This window comes from Pleurodeles waltl, chromosome 7, assembly GCF_031143425.1.
Source record: "Pleurodeles waltl isolate 20211129_DDA chromosome 7, aPleWal1.hap1.20221129, whole genome shotgun sequence".
NCBI classification, from domain to species: Eukaryota; Metazoa; Chordata; class Amphibia; order Caudata; family Salamandridae; genus Pleurodeles; species Pleurodeles waltl.
The window spans coordinates 1,137,270,877-1,137,290,204 of record NC_090446.1 but is presented as its reverse complement, the minus strand read 5'-3'; the positions used below and the strand labels follow the sequence as shown (position 1 = coordinate 1,137,290,204).

The window sequence follows — 19,328 nt, the reverse complement described above, 5'->3', positions numbered from 1 at the left end:
TCCGTTTCAGGACTTTAAAGTGACAGTTCATACTATGGTGAAATTTGACCCACTGTCTTCCAGCTCCAGCCAGCTGGCCCCAGCTGCCTCTCGTTATCATGTTGGGGGCCATTGGGCATGGGTCCACCTCTCAATCCTCAAAGTTCTAATACTTTTCTTGCACAATAATGTTCTGTTCCTGCAGTGTAAGCAGCTCTTTCAGCTGGAAGTCCTGTCCCTGAGAGACCCCACTGTAGCGTACTTCAGATGTGAGACCCATATTTCAAGGTTCTGGAGGTTTTGCAAAGCTCTGCTCTGAGGCGATCAATGCCATCTTTCAATTCGCAGAACAGTTGGGCCAAGAGTTCATTGAGGCTTCCTCCATTGATGCCAAACATTAGTCTAGCTTAGCGCAGGCGTTAGATTTGTCTTTTTGCTGCTCACTTTTAAATGAAGATGGTCTTATGAACAATTCTTTCACCATCGGCTCTATCTTGTTCTAAGTCGAGGCCATCACTTGCCCACAGCATTGCGTCATCATTTCTTGTTGTACAGATAGTATGCTCACAGGCCCCCTAATTAGGGCCAAAGGTGAGTCAAGACACTCAGGGATCTTAAAGTAACTCTCCTCCCTGCAACTCCTTCTTTTCTCGCACTTTGGGCTCTTAAGATAACATGTGCCTCAGAGCACACTCTGTCCTGGGTTCTATCCACTGTGCCAACTTCAGGCCTTCACATACTCTTCACAAATTGTACCATGCCTAGTTTTGTTCAGTGTTTACAGGTGTTCATTGCCACCAGCTCTGTCCTCATGTGTAGCCAGTGTGGATTTCCAACTCCCATAGCCTCCTCGGTTCTTTAGCATTACTCATTGCCTCTCAAAAATGGTAGAATCATTCTAGTTGGGCTCCACAGCCTCTCCTCTGTCTGAGAGGCACAGACCTTCCCACCTTCCAGGGCCTCCTTGCAAGCCTCAAATGCGTTCTGGGTCTAGCATCCACAGGCCAGAGTAGAGTCACAGCCTGTGGGTGGACCACCCTGCCATGTCCCCTTATCGACCAGGAGGTTGAGGGCCTCATTCACCGCTCAAGACTTCACCAGTTCTTCCACTCCTGTCTTCATTACTCATTTTTACTGTGTCCAGAGGCCAGAGGCACAAGTTCCACCACTGTCCATCCCAGGCAGGAATCATCTCCAAACCTCCAGCACTCAATCCATGCCAGACAATGAGGAGGAGCTGACAATTGCTGCTTCTGTTGCCTAGTCTTTGAGGCACACCTCCACTTTGCTCCTGCTGCTCACTGGGCAGTCAGAGCCGCAGATCTGAGGAAGGTAAACCTTCCCAGCTGGTGCTTCTGCTATTGTCTTCCAAGGGCCAGGCTCCCTCCCCAAACAATCACGTTATTTACTTTCAGTGACAATCTTTCTGGTGGATACTCTATGTAGTTGAAGAATATTCACCTTCCAAATATCAGAATATTTCCCCAGACATTAGATTGGATCCAGAAACTTCAAAGCAGTACTCCTGCTTCCCAGCAGACGGTGTTGTGTTGCTAAGTGACAGTGTCCTTCTACTCTGGGAAGTGACAAGCGGAAAAGGATATAAGGTCCATCTCAGTGTGCTGACATCAGTTGCTTTCTAAACTGTCCACGCTCTCAGACATAGGTCCCATTAGCAGATTAGCATGACCAGTGTGCAGATCTCTAAATTTGGGACCTGTTGACAGAACAGGGAGGTTGGAGGGTCAGTGAGGAATCTGTGGTTAGATAGAATATCCACTAGAAAGATTGTTACAGAAGGTAAGTAACATGTTCTTCTGATGCATAATTCCTCACCTTGTGAATAGATAGCGTAGTGGTACCTTCCAAGGTATTGGGTCTGTGAAATGGTTCATTCTGCAGGACAGAAAGGGCAAAGTGCCTTTCTCGATGGACCTGACTGTCATGGTAGTAGTGCTTTGTGATCTTACTTACCTATGCTCACGAAGCTGTCTGACAGATGACGAGGGGAGGTGCTTCATGTGCTAATGCAGTGGTAAAAGCTTTCACCCTGGTGGAATGAGTCCATAAGGCTTCTGGTGTCTACTTCTTTGCCAGTACAGAGCATATCTTTATGCAGAGAACAATCCATTGAGAGATGGTCCGTTTTTGCACTCTTTTCTTTCTTTGCTCTGGAAGTCCCTATAAAGAGCTGATCATTCACTTGATGTTCCTTGGTGTGATCAGTGTTAAGGCTTTGTGCACTTCTACAGTCCAAATAATGGAGTCTCTTTTAATCCTTAGAGTGATGAGTTGCAGCAGATGCCTGAATGGTGGTAGACCGTCCGACATGAAAAGGGGGTGACCACTTTTGGAAAAAAGGAAGCTTGGGTCCTCAACAGCAACTTATCTAGGAAAAAGGTGGTGTAAGTTGGGTTGACATAAAGAGCCTGCAGCTTGCTTATATGTCTAGCTGATTTAATGGCGACAAGACCAACTATCTTCAAAGTCCGATGTCTTTAGAGACAACTGTGCAGCGGCTCAAAAGAGGTGTGCATCAAAAAAGTGAGGACTAAGTTTAAGTTCCACTGAGACATCACAAAGGGACTTTGGCAAAAACAAATGTTGCATATCTTTAAAAAATCTAATCACATGTGACTTAAATAATGAAGCCTGATTTGACAACCTTACAAAGCCAAAAGTGCTGATAAGTAGCCTTTTACGGTGCCCAAAGCAAGTCATTGCTAGTCTAGGGTCAGAACAAACAAAACTTCAGACAATATGGCTCTAATGGGTGCAGTTGCTGGGTGCCACACCAGTCCACAAATTTGTCCTAACAGTTGGCGTACACTAACTTTGTGGAGGAATGACTCACTGCCAAGACCTCAGGTGACAGGTGGAAGGAGGTCAACTGCTGCCACTGAATATCCAAGCATGAGATTCAGATTGTGCAGGCTTTAGTGCAGTACACCCTTCCTTGTTTTTGTGACAGATCCTCCTGAAGTGGCAGCTTAATTGGACAACAGATGCTTATGCCCAGGAGTTCTAAGTACCACACTGTCCTGGCCCAATCCGGTGCCACTAGAATGACTTTCGGCCAGTCTTTCCTGACCTTCCTGAGAACTGAGGGCAGGAGAAGCAGTGGTGAGAAGGTATATACGAGTCGGAGCTCCATTCTTGATGGAAGGCATCTCTAAGAAAGAGCTGCTTTGCGAACTCCAGACTTTCAAAATTGCTGACATTGTGCATTCTCGTCAGTGGGGAAAAGATTGAGCCAAGTTCTGCCCATTGCTGGAAGATTTCTTGTTCCACTTCTGGAAGCAGTTACCATATGTGATCCGCTTGGCATATGTGGTTGAGTTCGTCCACCCTGCCGTTTAAAGATCCCAACACATGGTTTACCACTAAAAAAAATACCTTGACTGACGAGCCACTTCCAGAGGCATAGAGCCTCCTAACAAAGGACTCAGAATCCCACCTGCTCTGCTTGTTGCCCGTGAGCACCCACCTGCTCTGCTTGTTGTCCGTAAGCACCCACACCAGACTTCCTTGAATGGTGGAATGGAAGGCCTTCAACACCAAGCGAATTGCCCTCAACTTCAACAAATTGATGTGGAGTTAAGTCTCTGCCAGAGACCATAGGCTGCTGATCACCTCTCCCTGTTGGCTTTCTTAGCCCGTGGGGCCTGCCAGTGACCCAATCATGCTCCAGTATTCACCACAGCAGATATTTCTCAGTATCCTTTGAAACAGCTTCCCCTGATCTTGAGGGGCCTATAATTTCAGGCCCCACACCAGAGAGGGCATTTGACACTTTGTATGATTGGCCAGCAGAATTTAGGAGGCCAACAACTGCAAGAGCATCAGAGTCATCCATACTGAGATCCTGGCCTGAGGCAGAAACATCAGGATCATAACCTGAATGTCCTAGACTCTGCTGTGGTGGGAGAGCACAAAATCGTACCATATCCAGAAAAGCTCAGGAGAACTGGAGCGGTTGTGAATGAGTTAGGTGAGACTTCAGCCCATTGAAAGTGAAGCCTCACGATGTTAGGTTCAGCATCATCTGGAGATGGCTGACGACTGCCTGTGGGGAACCCACCTTAAAAAGGCAATCACCAAACTAGGGAGAGACCGCTACCTCTGACCTCCAAAGGGGTGCTTTGATCACTGCCATTGTTTTTGTGAACACCCGAGGCGTACTGGTGAGGCCAAAGAGGAACAGTGCAAATAGTAAATACTCCTGGTGCATCAAGAATCACAGGTAGCTCTGGTGGGCCTGCAGGATGAGGATATGAAAAAAGCATCCTGTAGGTCTAATAACACCTACCATTCTCCAGGGCAGTCAGGATCTGGGATAGTGTCAGCATCTTGCATTTATCCTTCTGCAGGCAGGCATTGAGATGGTGAATATCTAAGGTAGGACAAAGGCCTCTCGCCTCCTTCAGCACAAGAAAGAAGTGGTAGTAACACCCAGTTCTTATTTCCCAAATTGGGACCCTCTGTATGACCCCTTTGGCCAAAAGGGCCTGCACTTGATGCTGTAAGATGGACAGGTGGTCCTCCCTTATCTGCCCTAAAGGTGGTGGAAGGTGAGGCTGGATAGAAAGGAATGGAAGAGCTTAGCCCTGCTCGACAATTAAAAGGCCCCACTTTCTAAAGGGATGACCGTTCACCCTGGAGTAAATATCACGTTATTCCTCAGACAGGGTGGCTATGTGCCATAAGGACTCACTTAAGCAGTTTTGCAGCTGGTGCTGCTGGAGTGGTAGGGGACTGAGCTGCAGGCTGTCCCTTCTTTGTTCTTTTTCACTGAGAACCACAAAAAGGCTGAAAGGCCTGCTGGGTTGGAGGAACCTGGTGCTGGTGATTCAAAAACAAACTCTTCCCTAACCACTGGGAGGGAGAAATTGTTAGTGAAATTGTGTTATGGGAGCGGAAATCTCTAAGGAACATGCTGCGTCTCCGCTCTGTTTGAATTGCTCCAAGGCAAAGCTCTCTTTGTTACCAAAAAGGCAAGAGTTGTCAAACAACATTTCCAATAAATATCCCTAAACATACCCAAAGAAGACCATCTCCTTCATCCAGACATGGTGCCGAAGAGCCACAATGGGACTCATTATGAATTCAGACAGCCAGTTGTGTCCAGTCCAGAGTGGGTGGAAAGTTTTGCTGCTTCATGACGATCTTGAATAGCCTGGGTAATGGAAGCTGAAGGTTGTCCAGAACAGCATATAAAGGCCCTCATTATGATCATGGTGGTGTGGGCCACCATGCTGGCTGTGGTGGGAAATCCCGCCATACGGCATGGCGGCCTACACCGCCACATAATGATGACGGGGAGGGCCGCCATAGTTGGCCCTCCTCCACCACCAGGCTGCCTCCGACAGGCAGCCTGGCGGTGGACGGCATCATTATCCAACAGGGCAGCGCTGCTGCCCTCGCATAATGATCCCATTTCCACCAGCCTTTCCCTGGCGGAAGGGGTGCTCCGGGGCCCCTGCACTGCCCATGCACTTGGCATGGGCAGTGCAGGGGCCCCTGTGCAGTGCCCCATCACTCAGGTCACTGCCCGATTTGTGGGTAGTGATCTGCGCGACGGGTGCATCTGGACCCACCGCACAGAGGCATTGACGGCAATGTCCTGGCCAGGCATTCTGCAATGCTTCCGCCTGCCGGCCCAGCAGAATGTTTGTAATATGGCCGGCAGGATCCCAGGGTGGCTGGCGGTCGATAGACAGACCGCCAGCATGAACACGGCGGGGAAAACCGCTGTGTTCATAATGAACCCCCCAGAATTTGTACCACAGAGTCTCAAAGGGCATGATATTAGTGGCCTAGGTGAGAGCTGGCATTTACACATCTCAGGGCCAGGCTTGTGGGTAAGAAAATCCTTTTTCCTCATTAACTATGAAGTGGAGTAATCAGGAATTAATTTCGATTTGTTTTGCTGGTAGTTACCTGCTGTACCACCAGACTCTTTAGTGTTGGATGTTGAGTAAGAAATCCACAATCTGATTCCTGCTTTGACTTCTTGTATTTTTTTCATTAATTTACCCGAAGACATCTGCCATGGGAAGGACATTGGGAATGGTACCTTCTTTCGACTTCGAACAGTCGTGGCGTGAAGTTTTCTTGGTTACAGCTATGTAGTTTTGGGCTCATGGTTTCGTATGGCCTTCGGGGTCATCTGGGTACAGTCACCGCAGGCCCTCGAGTCGTGATCTGATCCTAGGCACCAAAAACAGACTTTGTGATGGTCTACCATATACATTTGTTTGTGTGGGTCTTTATACGGCTTAAATCCTGTTGTTTTAGGGATGATATTTTCACTTGCCCAGTGCTTACATTTCTTGAAACAATCTGGTCAAAGACCAAGTAGAAGCTGCGTCTAAAGGCATGGAAAGACAGGAACTGACGTCAGGGCTCATGGGTGGCGCTTATATGCTACTTCCCATGCTGTCTGCAAGCCACATGACTCAACCTGGTGGTGTACAGGAGTACTGCTTTTAAGTTTCCAGATCAAGTCTGACTCCTGGGGAATACTGTCACGGTGAGGAATTGGCAAACAGACATATCTGTATAAGAAGGGTTTTCTTTTACTTGTTTCATACTCACCCACCTGGGATGGGCGAAAATGGGCTTGGTTTCGACAGATATGAACTAGAGGCCTACCAGGAGCGTGCTAACCCATTTTGTATTTTAAAATATGCACCTTATTCAGTGTACAGTTTGCTAGTTGTTTCTGGCACCTTTTCTTTTTCATTTAATGCTTTCATATTTTTCAGTTGAAACGTAACTCAATTTTCATTTTAAATTTTGTTAACTTTTCTGTTTTGAGTTGCCACTTTTTCACTATACACCTTACATATTTTGGTTTAGTGTGCACACCCATTAAATTAGGTTTCTTCATATTGTTTGCCTGCAGGGTACTGGTCCAGATGTGTAAAATGAAACCATACGCAGAACTTTGCCCTCAAATGCCATCCCTGCAACAAAAGGTCACAGACGCTATCCAGGTGAAATTTCAAGGTTTCAGATTTGTGGCATCATTTGTGATTGACCTATGCTCTTTCTGTGTCTGCCTTCAAGTGCCACAGCTCAATGCAAACTCAGTGTGCATTTATATAGTGATATCTGAATTCTTTATGTATGCTGTGATATGTTAGCGAAGTATGGGTTTGAATATTAATGGATATTTTTAGTAAATATTTAGAAAAAGGACAGCAAAGTGTAGCTTCACTATATTGTTTAACCATTCTAGCTATATCCATTGAAACGGCACCCGCGAATTATGAAAAATAAAGTTTTTTATTCAAATAGCCATTTATACTGTGATGCTAGAGGGCTGTGTGGTTACACTGTAATTTTAAAGGCTCTATGTAAGTTTTGGCTGCAATACTTTACCTTTCTTCATGTTTACACTGTGACACCAAAAAGCTGTATGTCAATACTGTTCATCACAATTTATTGTTTTTTGTGTTCTGTCATACCAGACATCTTTGTGCGTTAAATCATTATAATGTGGCCTTACATTGTGATACCTGAGATATTTGTGTTTATGCTTTGTTTAGTGGCTGCACCTCCGGACATACAAAACAAAGTATTTTTTGCAAAATGAAATGGTGGCGGAAATTAAATGAAAACAGAGAATCATTTCCCTTTCCCTTTCGTACACAGACATATTACTTTTGATGTATATATCTAACTGCAGAATTCCCACCTTAAGAATTTTTGCAGACGCTAGAACGAATCCAGAGAAATTTTAAAGCAATGCTTCTATGTGCCGAAAAGTGACCACATGTGGCTGTGTGTTGACGCTTTATCCTGTTTTGGATCTTTCATAGATTGACATGCTTGGATTGTTCCCCGTTATCGAAGTGGGAGTACTGCGGTACCATGGTAAAGCAGTATGTAAAACTAACATAGGCTTTAATGCACTAGACCAAAAGTTTAATATCGTATCTGTGTAGTTTTTAAAAAAGGACCAAACTTGAACAATAACCAGTCAGGTGCAGTCAACTTCTAGAACACTTCGAAGAGAGGGAGAATCCCTCTGATTTTCACTGCACCTCTTGTGTGAAGGGAATCTCCCTGAGCTCTGCTCAGCCTTTCTTTTTGAAGAAGGTATTGGAAGCTTATTTTTCCTACTATGTCTGACTCTAAAGGCCTTTTCTGTCCTTGCAAGACCTGTAGGAAGAAAAGGGTGCATGTGGACCTAAAAATTGTATTTATTTCCTTTACCCAGAGCACAAGGCAAAACAAATATGCCCCACTCTCTCCACAAAAGCTTTGAAAGACAGGGAAGGGAGACTGCTGTTGTGGCTTGAAAAAGCTTAAGATCAGAGAACAACTTCGGAAGATGACAGTGAAACCTTGTCTAGATCTCACAAGAGGGCCAGGTCTCAGGAAGGATCTTCTGAGGAGAGCAGAAAATCCCTTAAAACTTATCACCAGGTGAAGGACTTAAAGAAAAAGGAGAAACAAATACAATTCTCCTTAGAGACAGCCTTATCTGTGCCCTCTATGCCTTCCAACAGAGACAAAGATCTCCCTCATGTCTCCTCCTCAGATGTGTTGATGGCATGGCATCAACCTACCTTTAAGGTTCCGTCAATGACACCATCCGCTTCGACAGCAAGATTGGTGATGATGACCGTCACAGCTGTCGTGTCATTGAGACCGATGAGGGAAACAACGACAGCCTCCATTAACACCCCCATCTCGTTGACGAAGATTTTGGAGACGACTAAGAGTACGTCAATGCCCCTGTCGACCGATCCCACCGATGCTTCCTCCGTCGACGACGGCATCATCGACGACCCTGGTGATTCCGTTGATGACGACTTCTGAGGAAAACCCTGTCAACAACATCAACTATTATCCCGACGAACAGGAACTCAACATCAGGACAACATACCTATGAAGCTCTGACGACGACATCGTCGACACCACCATCGATGAAGATCAGGATAACAAACATCACCAACACATCATTAGGACCGGGAATTCCTTCCTCCACTAACATATCACCTCTATTTCCAAGCCACTTGTTTGATATTGAGGATTCCGATGACGACGGCCCTTTTGGACTAGCTCACAGCCCCTCTGAGCTTCACATCAATGTAGAAAGGCTGGATTACCAGGATTATTATGCTCCTTCTTCCACTCAAAGACATTATGAACATTTCAGATATTATCCTAATGATCCACATAGGCAGGATGACTTGTTTATGCCTTGTTCCTTAGTCCAGGATCTTCAGGCTGTGCTTTTTGACTATATGAAAACGTTTTACACAACTGCCAGAAGAACGACCATTGGCCCCACCACAACATGATTCTCTGACTCCAGCAGTCATCCCTCTGCCCACCACTCCCAGGATGACATCTCTCTCTCATATAGCACCACCACCATCAAGGGACAACCCATCATCAACTGATGATGGTAGAGGGCAACATTCCTGAGCCTCAACCCCCACTTGACGATTGGGGCGATTATATCACCCACATTATCTTCACCTCCACAACAACCTGTTGATTCGCCTCCAGAGGACATCGGAGGATTTCATAATTTAATTGAAAGAGCGGCATCCAGGTTCCATCTCCCCATATTGGTTAAGCAGTCCAGCTGCTTTTTTATAATTTCATAGAGCAAACAAGAAACTCAGTCCAGCCTATACCCATCATCGATTACATCTGGCAAGAGGGTATCAAGATTATAAAGAATCCTGCTATAGTGGCGGCTGTGCTACCTCGTATTGATAACAAATACAGCACCCCAGAGGATTTTCCTGCATGCCCTATAGCAGTGTTGTCCAACCTTTTTATCGCCGCGGACCGGTAAATGTTGGATAATTTTTCTGTGGCCCGCTTGGGAGGGCGCAATGCTCTGCGCCTCGGCCGCCCGCCACAGTGAAATGAAGTTGAAGTTCCTCGGGCGGCCCGGTGCCGATTGATCCACGGACCGGCACCGGTCCGCTGCCCGGGGGTTGGGGAACACTGCCCTATAGGACACACCAAACCAGATTCTGTTATTTCTCAAGCGGTTCAACGTAGATCAAAAAACCTGTCCTTACTGATATCTATACGACCAGATAGAGACGGGCCTGTTTAAACAATGTTGATAAAAGGTTCTCTACCATGTCAGCGATCACTGTTAGGGCATCCAACTCTTTGGCTATTCTATGCCGTTATAACTAACAAATGTCGTCAGATATAAGTTCCATCATTGACCTTACCCTGGAAGACAAAAAACACAAAGCCAGAAAGATCTTTCAGGAAGGCGAGCGGACCACCTTGGAAATTATTGACTACCATAAACATTGCCTCCACAGAATTCCGGCAACTGGAAAGCGCAACTGTCTTAAGACTCCAGAAGTGGCTTAAGTGACTTCATTCAGACCCGAAGTGCAATCTAAAATACTGGATATGGTAAGCAAACCCCCAACCATCTACACTGGGTTTCCCTAAACAAGGACCACACTAATAACCATCACATCAGAGCTGAGACACAGGTCACAAGCAATGACCTCATCCAGGTATCAGCCACCCTCTCCTCATATCCCTATTCATCTCAAATACCGCAAATACATTAATTTCACAGTAGCTGGTACCCATTACCAATTCATAGTCCTTCCATTTGGTCTCAAATCAGCCCCCGCATATCTACCATGTGCTTGGCTCCGTTGGCAGCCGTTCTCAGAAAACAAGGTCATTAGGTATTCCCTTTGTCTTGAGGTTATTTTAGCAGCATTTTATGGGCAAGTTATTTTAGCCATAGGCCTTCAGATTGTGCCCTTTAGCCTAGAAAACAATTCATTTTATTATTTTAGCAGAAGCTTACTTTTGCAGTGATGTTTTTATTCTTTTATTGTTGTTCGCTCTGCATAGAAATTATTTTCATTTCTTAGCACAACATTTTCATTCTGTGCTTTGGTCAAGACTGTATACGATAATGTTGTTGGTACAAAGTAGAACATCATATTCCCTGTCATTTCATGGAAACATACGTGCTTTTGCGTTAGGGCAGTTTTCTTAAAGCACCAGATATTTTAATATAAAACACCTCTCTTCCCCTTATACGTTCAAGGGAAATTCCAGCCAGAAGTTGCCACTGCATGCTGTTAGCTTCAATGCAGCTGTCTGCTGAGACTAGACATCATTTCGCCCTACATGGGAGAAGACTCTAGGTAGACCAACAGCCCTCTTTGCTACTACCATATTCAGGTATGGGGGATGGTGTCTTCCCAGTAGTCCTGAAGGGCGGATTAGGGCTAACACTGCTGTGCTCTAGCATAGAACGTTAGTGGTGTAGGTAGGAATTCCAAAACGTGGCATTGTGACACTATGGTGGGACGTTTCTTATGTTTCACTTTCTTGTCACCCCTCTGCTATTATAATTTTCATCATCCTTATTATTGCAGGGCATGCCTTTTTATCTAGGATGCAGCTGATTCAATAACATTTATTGAACCACTTCCTGCTTCTATTTGTCTTTACATGTGTGAGACGAATGTAACTGAGAGAAAAGGGCAAGATCTATTCCACCACGATTTCCACGAGAAATCAGAATGTTATGCGCACTGCTGCCACAAATCACCTCTATTCTTGGGTACTGGTGATGTACTGCCAGCTGGCCAGAAGGGTTAGGCCAAAAGTTGTCACACGGTGTGGGATTGGACTCAGTTCCCCCAAATCCGGTGGTGCTGCTGCCCAAATCCAGCAGTCTCATTGTTATGAGAGCCAACACGACACCTTATCTAGACGAATGGCTGCTAAAAGCTTCAACTCTAAAACAAGCTTTCAAAGACCCAAAAGCCTGCTTTTCGCTATTTCTCAAATTGGGTCTCATCCTGAACCGGCGAAAGTCCTCAATCACTTCCAATCAAAAAATAACGTTTCCTGGAGCCTATCTAGATACAATCCAGAACAAAGCCAACCTCTCTCATGAATGACAAAAGAGGCTAGCTGTTGTGGCTTCTAAAATATCAACAAAAAAGTATGTTTCAGTGAGACTGTTCAAGTCGCTCCTTGGGATGATCTTTTCCTTAATCAACCTAGTCCCAACTGCATGCCTCAAAATGAGACCATTACAAGAACTGCCATTCCATGGATCCAATCTCAAGGTTCCTTTGGGGACTCGATATCCATAACTCCAAAGATTTTAGACACACTAATGTGTGTCTCACAGGCCTCATCTATCACAAGGCCTCACATTTCTGCCATTGGTTCCTGAATTCGTCATCACCACAGATGCTTCAGTGGACGGAGGGGGGCCCTCTTACAGGACCGACAGATCTAAGGAAAGTGGTCAGCACATCAACAGAATATGCACATCAACAGCCTGGAACTGAAAGCTATCGTTCTCACCCTGCAAGCTTTTCTCCTAAGAATAGCAGGATTCTCTGTGGTGGTCTGCAAGGACAACACGACCAGCGTGTATTACATCAACAAGCAAGGAGGAACCAGATCTCAAACACTCTCTCACGAAGCCCAAGAGCTGTAGAGTTGGCTCATGGCCCACAAGATATCCATGAAGGCCAAACATGTATCGGTAGTACACAATACCCTAGCGGACACTCTGAGCAGGGCCAAAGACAATTGCCGTGAGCGGGAGCTGGACCAGCGTCAGCTAGACAAAGTATTCTTGCAGTGGGGGAAACCAACACTGGATCTCTTTACAATAGATAGCAACACCAAATGCCAGTTCTGCGCTAGTCGATACCCCCTCCCAGGGTCGTGGGGGAATGCCATTTCGATGTGATGAGCCGGAATCAACGCATATGCCTCCCCCCATTAATTATGAAGGTCCTCAACAAGATGAAAATGGAACTCTGTTGCCTCATTCTGATCGCTCCTAAGTGACCCAGGCAACACTGATACACGGAACTCATATTCCTGTCAGTGACAACTCCTTTACGCCTTCCAAAAATATGAATGCCCTTTCCATGTGATGAGCGGAATCTATGCATATGCTTCCCCCCATTAATTCTGAAGGTCCTCAACAAGATGAAAATGGAACTCTGTTGCCTCATTCTGATCGCTCCTAAGTGACCCAGGCAATACTGACACACGGAACTCATATTCCTGTCAGTGACAACTCCTTTACGCCTTCCAAAAATATGAACACTCCTGAAAATGAACCAAGGCTAAAAATTCCACCTAGAAGCAGCTTCTCTGCATTTACATGCATGGCTCTTGCGATGTATGAATTTCAAGACTTAAACATCACTCAGGAATGCAGAAATATTATATTCAAAGCAAGAAAGGAAGGCATGAACAGGACCTACAGGTTAAGCAATTTCTGAAGGGGTTGATCAGAGCTTTCCCACTGGTACGAGCTCCTCCCCTGGAATGGCATCTTAATGTGGTCCTATTGCAATTAATGAAGTCTCCTTTCAAACCCATTCATAAGGCTGAATTAAAGTTCCTCACTTGGAAAATTGCTCTGTACTCGCTCTCATGTCCACCAGAAAGGATAGTGAGATACAAGCCGTCACTACCCAAGAGCCTTTCTTACGTTTCACAGACAAGTTCGTACTTCTCAGAAGAAACCCAGAATTCATTCTGAAGGTCCCTTTTCAATTGCATCTTAATGAACCAGTCATTCTTCGAACATATTTTCCCAACCCAGCCATACCAGCTGAAAGGACTCTCCATACATTGGACATTAAACAGTGTCTCAAATGTTACCTTCATAGTACCAAACATATTTGCAAAATGCATCAACTGCTAGTCTCTTATGGGTAAGGTCATCAAGTGACTGCAGTGATGAAAGCAACAATAGCACAATGAATTTCAGCAACAATTCAGTTTTGCCATCCCAAAGCAGGCAAACCTCTAGCAAGAAAAGCTAAAGCACACTCTACAAGAGCAGTATCCACTTCAGATGCTCTGTTTGCAGGCATATCACTAGAGAAGATATGCCTTTCTGCGATGTGGAAGGGCACCTTTTCGTTCAAGCAGCACTAATGCCCGGAATCAACACAGTGCAGTGACGCAGCAGTGGGCAGGCAGTGTTACACCATCTATTTCAATAAGGTGAGCCTCTTTCAATAGAGGTGTTTTATTCATATTAAATTTAAATGTTTTTCAGACTACTGTATATGTCTGCTTGATTGTCCTATTAATGTTTATTTATCTAAAGGTTTTAGATATCAATACGTACGATTTCAATGTATATCAATATACATATTTATATTTTGTATGGTTTACTATGAACATTTATTGCTTTTACCCACTATCTTCTAAGGATACTTCAGTTACCTATAATACTGCTTGCTATTCTGATTCAAGCATGTGAATCTATGAAAGATCCAATACTGGATAAGAAAATAAGTTACTTACCTGTAACTGCAGTTATCCAGTACTGGTTCTTATGACTAGGGATGTTATTCCCACTTGTGCTCGAAACTCTGAGGGATTCTGCCTCTCTTGGGAGTGTTCTAGAGGGTAACTGCACCTGACTGGTCATTGTTCAGGTTTGGTCCTTTTTTTAAAAGGACAAAGATAGGCTATTAAAGTCTTGGCCTTGTGCCTTTATAGCCTATGTTAGTTTTTCATACTGCTTTATGATGGTACCACGGAAAGCCTGCTTCAACAATGACTCAAGCATGTGAATCTATGAAAGATACCAATACTGCATAACTGTAGTTATTGGTAAGTAACTGATTTTCTTCCTCTCCCGAAGTTACCGAGTGAGTCCACATTAAAGCGCTGCACTTATGTGCTGACATCAGTTCTTTCTTTCCATGATCTTAAGTGCAGATCAGGTGCTCCATCCTTAACTGTAACAGATAACCATGGATGATATTTTCCTCAAGAACACCAGGATTCAAACTATAGCTACTGGAAGTAGATGTCATTCACGGACCTGGACAACATATGCCTTTGGTGCTTGGGCTCTGGTTATGACTCAGAATGTACCTGAAGTCTATGCTGGAGAGAACTTTACATCAAGAAACACAACAAGATGTTTTAGTAAAAAAACAGATTGCATTTCTGCTCCTAGACAATAGGGTGTTACCAATTCCGTTCTCAGAATCTGTCTAGTGTGAATTCCCAGTCTTCTGGTAAGCCTTGTCATAAGGGCAAGGCTAAGCAGTCCTAATCCCCATCTCTCGACAATCTAAGTATCATACCCTACAAGCAGCTTGTGACTATGATCCAGTCCTGAAGTGGATCCTATTGTGTCCTGAGTTCCCCAGGCCTTTTTAAATCCTCAGCAAATTGGATACTTCAAGTAGTCCATGCAACAGCTTCTTCAGAAAGGCTCTGGCTCCCTCTGGTGCTCTTTCAGGTCCCATTGTGATGCAAGGGGCTCCATTTGGACTTCTACTGCCAGGCCTTGCTTCAGCATAACTGACCCTGTGTAAATCAGGCACTGGTCCATTCTGACACCAGTTCATTCTTCCACTCTAGTGCCGGGGTCCACACCTATTCTTTCTGTGCTAGTAGAAATGCTGACTCCCAACAGCCCAGGACCTGATTTTGATGTCAGTATTGGACCCTGAGCCATCATCAACCTGCTTTAGACTTATGTTGCACTATGCAACTATAATCCTTAATTTCAGCTTCGACACCAGTACTATCAGAGGCTGGAGGCTTTATTTGGATCCAAAAATGACATGATTCATGTTGTACAAATGTTCCCCATGACTCTAATGATGACAAGGGTGCAGACGACCTGCTCCTCTCTCACTAAACTAATTATCACTCACTATACTTAATTTACAAAATGCTAGTGAGCAAGCTACATCCCAAGAAACTGAGCTATACGGTCCACTTGGGTCATGAGCGGAAGAAAGTGCCACTTTCTCAGTAATTGTACAAAGGGCAGCAGACATTCCTGATTTACAGTTGCCTACAGATGCAATCAAGGCAAACTTGACTTAACTGAGATCCTTCAAGCGTATCCATCATCTTTTGAGCCACTATTGCCATTTAGTGAGGCTCTTACAGTTTTATTGACACTTGGTCCGCGCCATGCTTGGGCCCTCCAGTCAGTCTACCTGTTGCCAGGTGACATAAGCCAGTCCCCATTGATAATGATTTTCTGATAAGGCTCTCTTGGCCTGAAAGCCTGGTGATGCAGACAGCTACAAGTAAAGTCACCCGTAATGCCGTCACCTGTAATGCCTTTCTGACCAGTCCTTTGGATAGAGTGGAAAAGTATTGATGTCTCTTGAAAGAGATGGTGCTCTTCTTTCAATTTGGCTTCTTGAACACAGTATGCCTTTTCAGCAGATACACCAAAGGTTTATGGCATATAGCCAGAAGAATCATGCCAGCCATCCAAGAAGACCTCAGGTCTTTGCTGGCTGAAATGATATATGATGGCCAAAATATGGCAAAGTATGTCTTTGGCTTCTGGTCTGGACACCATGGGCTGTGGGGACAAAGCTGTTGGCTCCAGTGAAGTGTTTAGAAGGTACTATTGGATAAGGGCAACTAGATTTTCATGGAATTTCCAAGCATCCTTTATGAACGTGCCCTTTGACAGCTCTAGATTGTTTGGTGAGAAGGCTGATTTGGCGCACAAACAACTTAAGGACAGTCAAGCTTCAACACAGTCCTTGGGATTCTTATCTCAAGCCAAGCAGTTCCATCAAGAAGTTTAGGGTTTATTCCAGGGGATAGCCTACAGACAACACCAGCTGTCCCAACCTGTGCAGGAGCACCAAGCCAATTTTGTTCGGGGAAGGGGTTGTTGAGGAAGCCGAGACTGTTCATACTGTCAGGGACAGTTCTCCTCTACCTCTTCCTCCTAGGCGGCAGAGGTTGCCAAGCCTATTTAACTTGACTTCAAGGGTCCATGGTCAGCGAGTAGGATGCAATGTTTCCTTCCTGGGAGCAGAACCATCACGTTGGACAGAAGAATCTTTAAAATCTTTCTAGGGGGCCACTCTCTGCCTTTCATTTTCTCCCTGCCTCTTTTTCCTCCCATATCAGAGCAACAGTCATCAGACCATTCCAAAATCTTGCGACAACAAGTTAAGCTTCTGCTGGCCAGCGATGTCATCAAGCAGGTGTCAGCATCAGAGAGAGGAGAAGGGTACTACTTATTTTATTTTCTTGTACTGAAGAAGGACGGAGACCTAAAACTAATGCCAGAATTCTGTCCACTATTTGTGTGGAAAGGCAAGGTCAGGATGCTCACCCATTCTCCGATTCTTTCTGCTCTGGACCCAGGAAACTCGATGGTGTCCCTGAACTTGTAGATTGTTATTCTCGTATATCCATCATGCAGTCCCACAGCCATTATCTATGGCTCACAGTTGAGTCACAACACCTCCAATTTGCTGTGCTCCCCTTTGGTCTTACCTTAGCCACTTGAGTGTTCACAAAAGCTATGACGATGGTCACTTCTCACATTTGGAGGTCCAGGATACATTTGCTCCCATAAGTCAACAACTGGCTGCTCAAGACAGACTTGCTGCAGTCAGTCATAAACCACCAATTGATGACAGACATCCCCCTGAGGACTTGGAGCTTTTCCATAGATGAGCTGAAGTCCTAGCTGTGCTCAATGAGGAGGAGTCCCTTCGTTGGGGCTGTCATAAACACTGTGGTGCCCTCTCCCCCATAGCTGAAAGTCAGAGGCATTCAGTATATGATCCCAATGCTTTGGGCTCAATTCTGGGTATTGTTAAGGACGTCTCGGAGGCTTCTTGGACACCTGCCATTCTGCTTTCTCCTTGTCCTGAATGCCAGACTGCCTATGCAGGCCCTGCAGTGGAACCTCAGGTTTTTCAGCCCTTTTGGCCTTTTTATATTTACTAAATCAACATCTCTGTTGAAATCACCTGTTTGTGATGCTTTATATCAAAGGTCTCACTTTCTGACTCAAATATTTCCCCAGTTCTAGTCATCATGCCACAATGATACTTTAATTTACTGTTGCCTTTTTTTTATGTGCACGCCTGTTGAGAGAGTGCACAGCTGCTCACTGTGACAAGTGACCCTTGAAACAGCCTTTCTAATTGCCATCACCACTGCACGGCATGAGTGAACTGCAGGGTCTTCTTGTGCATTACTGAGGAGTTGGGCATTCTTCTTTCCAAAATTGTGTCACTTTTCCATTACTCTGCCAACATTTTGCGTTCAACCTCATCCTCTGAAGGAGGAGGAGGCTCCATCGGATCAACCATAAAAGAGCTTTTATATAGGCCTTACGAGGGACCATCGTGTGGATGACCAGTTCTTTATAGGATTTCTGGGAGCAAAGAAAAGTGCAGAAAAGTACCTGGACAAGAAGGTTTGTCCTCTGCATTAAAATGTACTATTTGCTAACTAAGAAGCAACCTTGTGAAAGCTTGGTACTCATCCCACAAGGCCAAGACAGCTACAGTGGAATTTACAAGGAGGAGGTTACCACTTCTGGACTAATGCCAGGCTGCGATATGGGCGCTGGTGCACAAGTTTGTGAAACTACTTCCTTGGCTGTCAGATCTGATGGAAGGGCCTTTTTGCTTGATCAGTCATGCAAGACTTTGTGGTTGGACTTCAGTCACTATACCCTCCCTCTTTGAGAGGTACTGCTTTGGTAAATATTCTTAGACTACATTAAAAGTATCCATCAAAATACAAATTACTTATCTTCAGGAATTTATCTGTCTGCTGGATACTTTATCTAACCACAGATTCCTCAATGCCCTCTCACCTCTCCATTCATTGGAGTGGACCTGTGGACATCATAATGAGGCTTCAATTTAATTAAAATTTTGGAACAGTATCAGCTAGAGGTCTTTTTAGTGCTCTGTACCTGAGAGAGCAGGGGAAAGATTAAGACATGGGGCAGAAAGGAATCACCCTGGAGCCACATAGCATCAACAGTAGTTTCGCAGAAGCATTGCTGAGAAAATTCTTAGAATCCAGTTTGGCACATGGGGATATTTTTGGGGTGAAGAATCTGCAGTTAAAAAGGGTATCTACCAGAAAGAATATTAATGTAGACAAGTTCCTTGTTTATTCGACATATACTGTTCTGCTAGCATTATAGATTTTATGCAGTTTCATGGTGTAAGATCATAATGGCTGACATTGGAGTTTCATTTCGGAACTACTTTGAAGCCTTCCAACATCCAATCTCACCAAAATTCCTTAGCATTTGTCCCCTCAATCATTAGCTCCATTTGTTAGCTTGGCTATGATCTTTGTCTGATCTTGATTGTTGACGGAGCAATGGAAAAGCCACTCCATTTTTGCTTGACCGGAATTGACTGCATTGCTCCTTTATCCTCAGGCAGTACTCTTTTCCTGTGTAGCTTAGCATGAATCCTGATGTAATTTTTAGGCCTTGAAAAGTATGTTATTTATTCATCTATAAAACATCTTTACTTTCTCCTATAGCAACTCAAGTAAAGTAGAAG

General features: G+C 44.7%; 1 protein-coding gene across 5 annotated transcripts in view; it reads left to right on the top strand.

Moving 5' to 3' along the window:
• UNC13D (unc-13 homolog D) overlaps nt 1–19,328 on the top strand; it is an 876,342-nt gene that overhangs the window by 470,953 nt on the left and 386,061 nt on the right. For all 5 annotated transcript variants that reach the window (XM_069200183.1, XM_069200186.1, XM_069200185.1 and 2 more), the window contains exon 16: nt 6,887–6,977. In XM_069200183.1, coding sequence (XP_069056284.1) covers nt 6,887–6,977 — 91 coding nt within the window. The remainder of the gene's footprint in view (nt 1–6,886; nt 6,978–19,328) is intronic.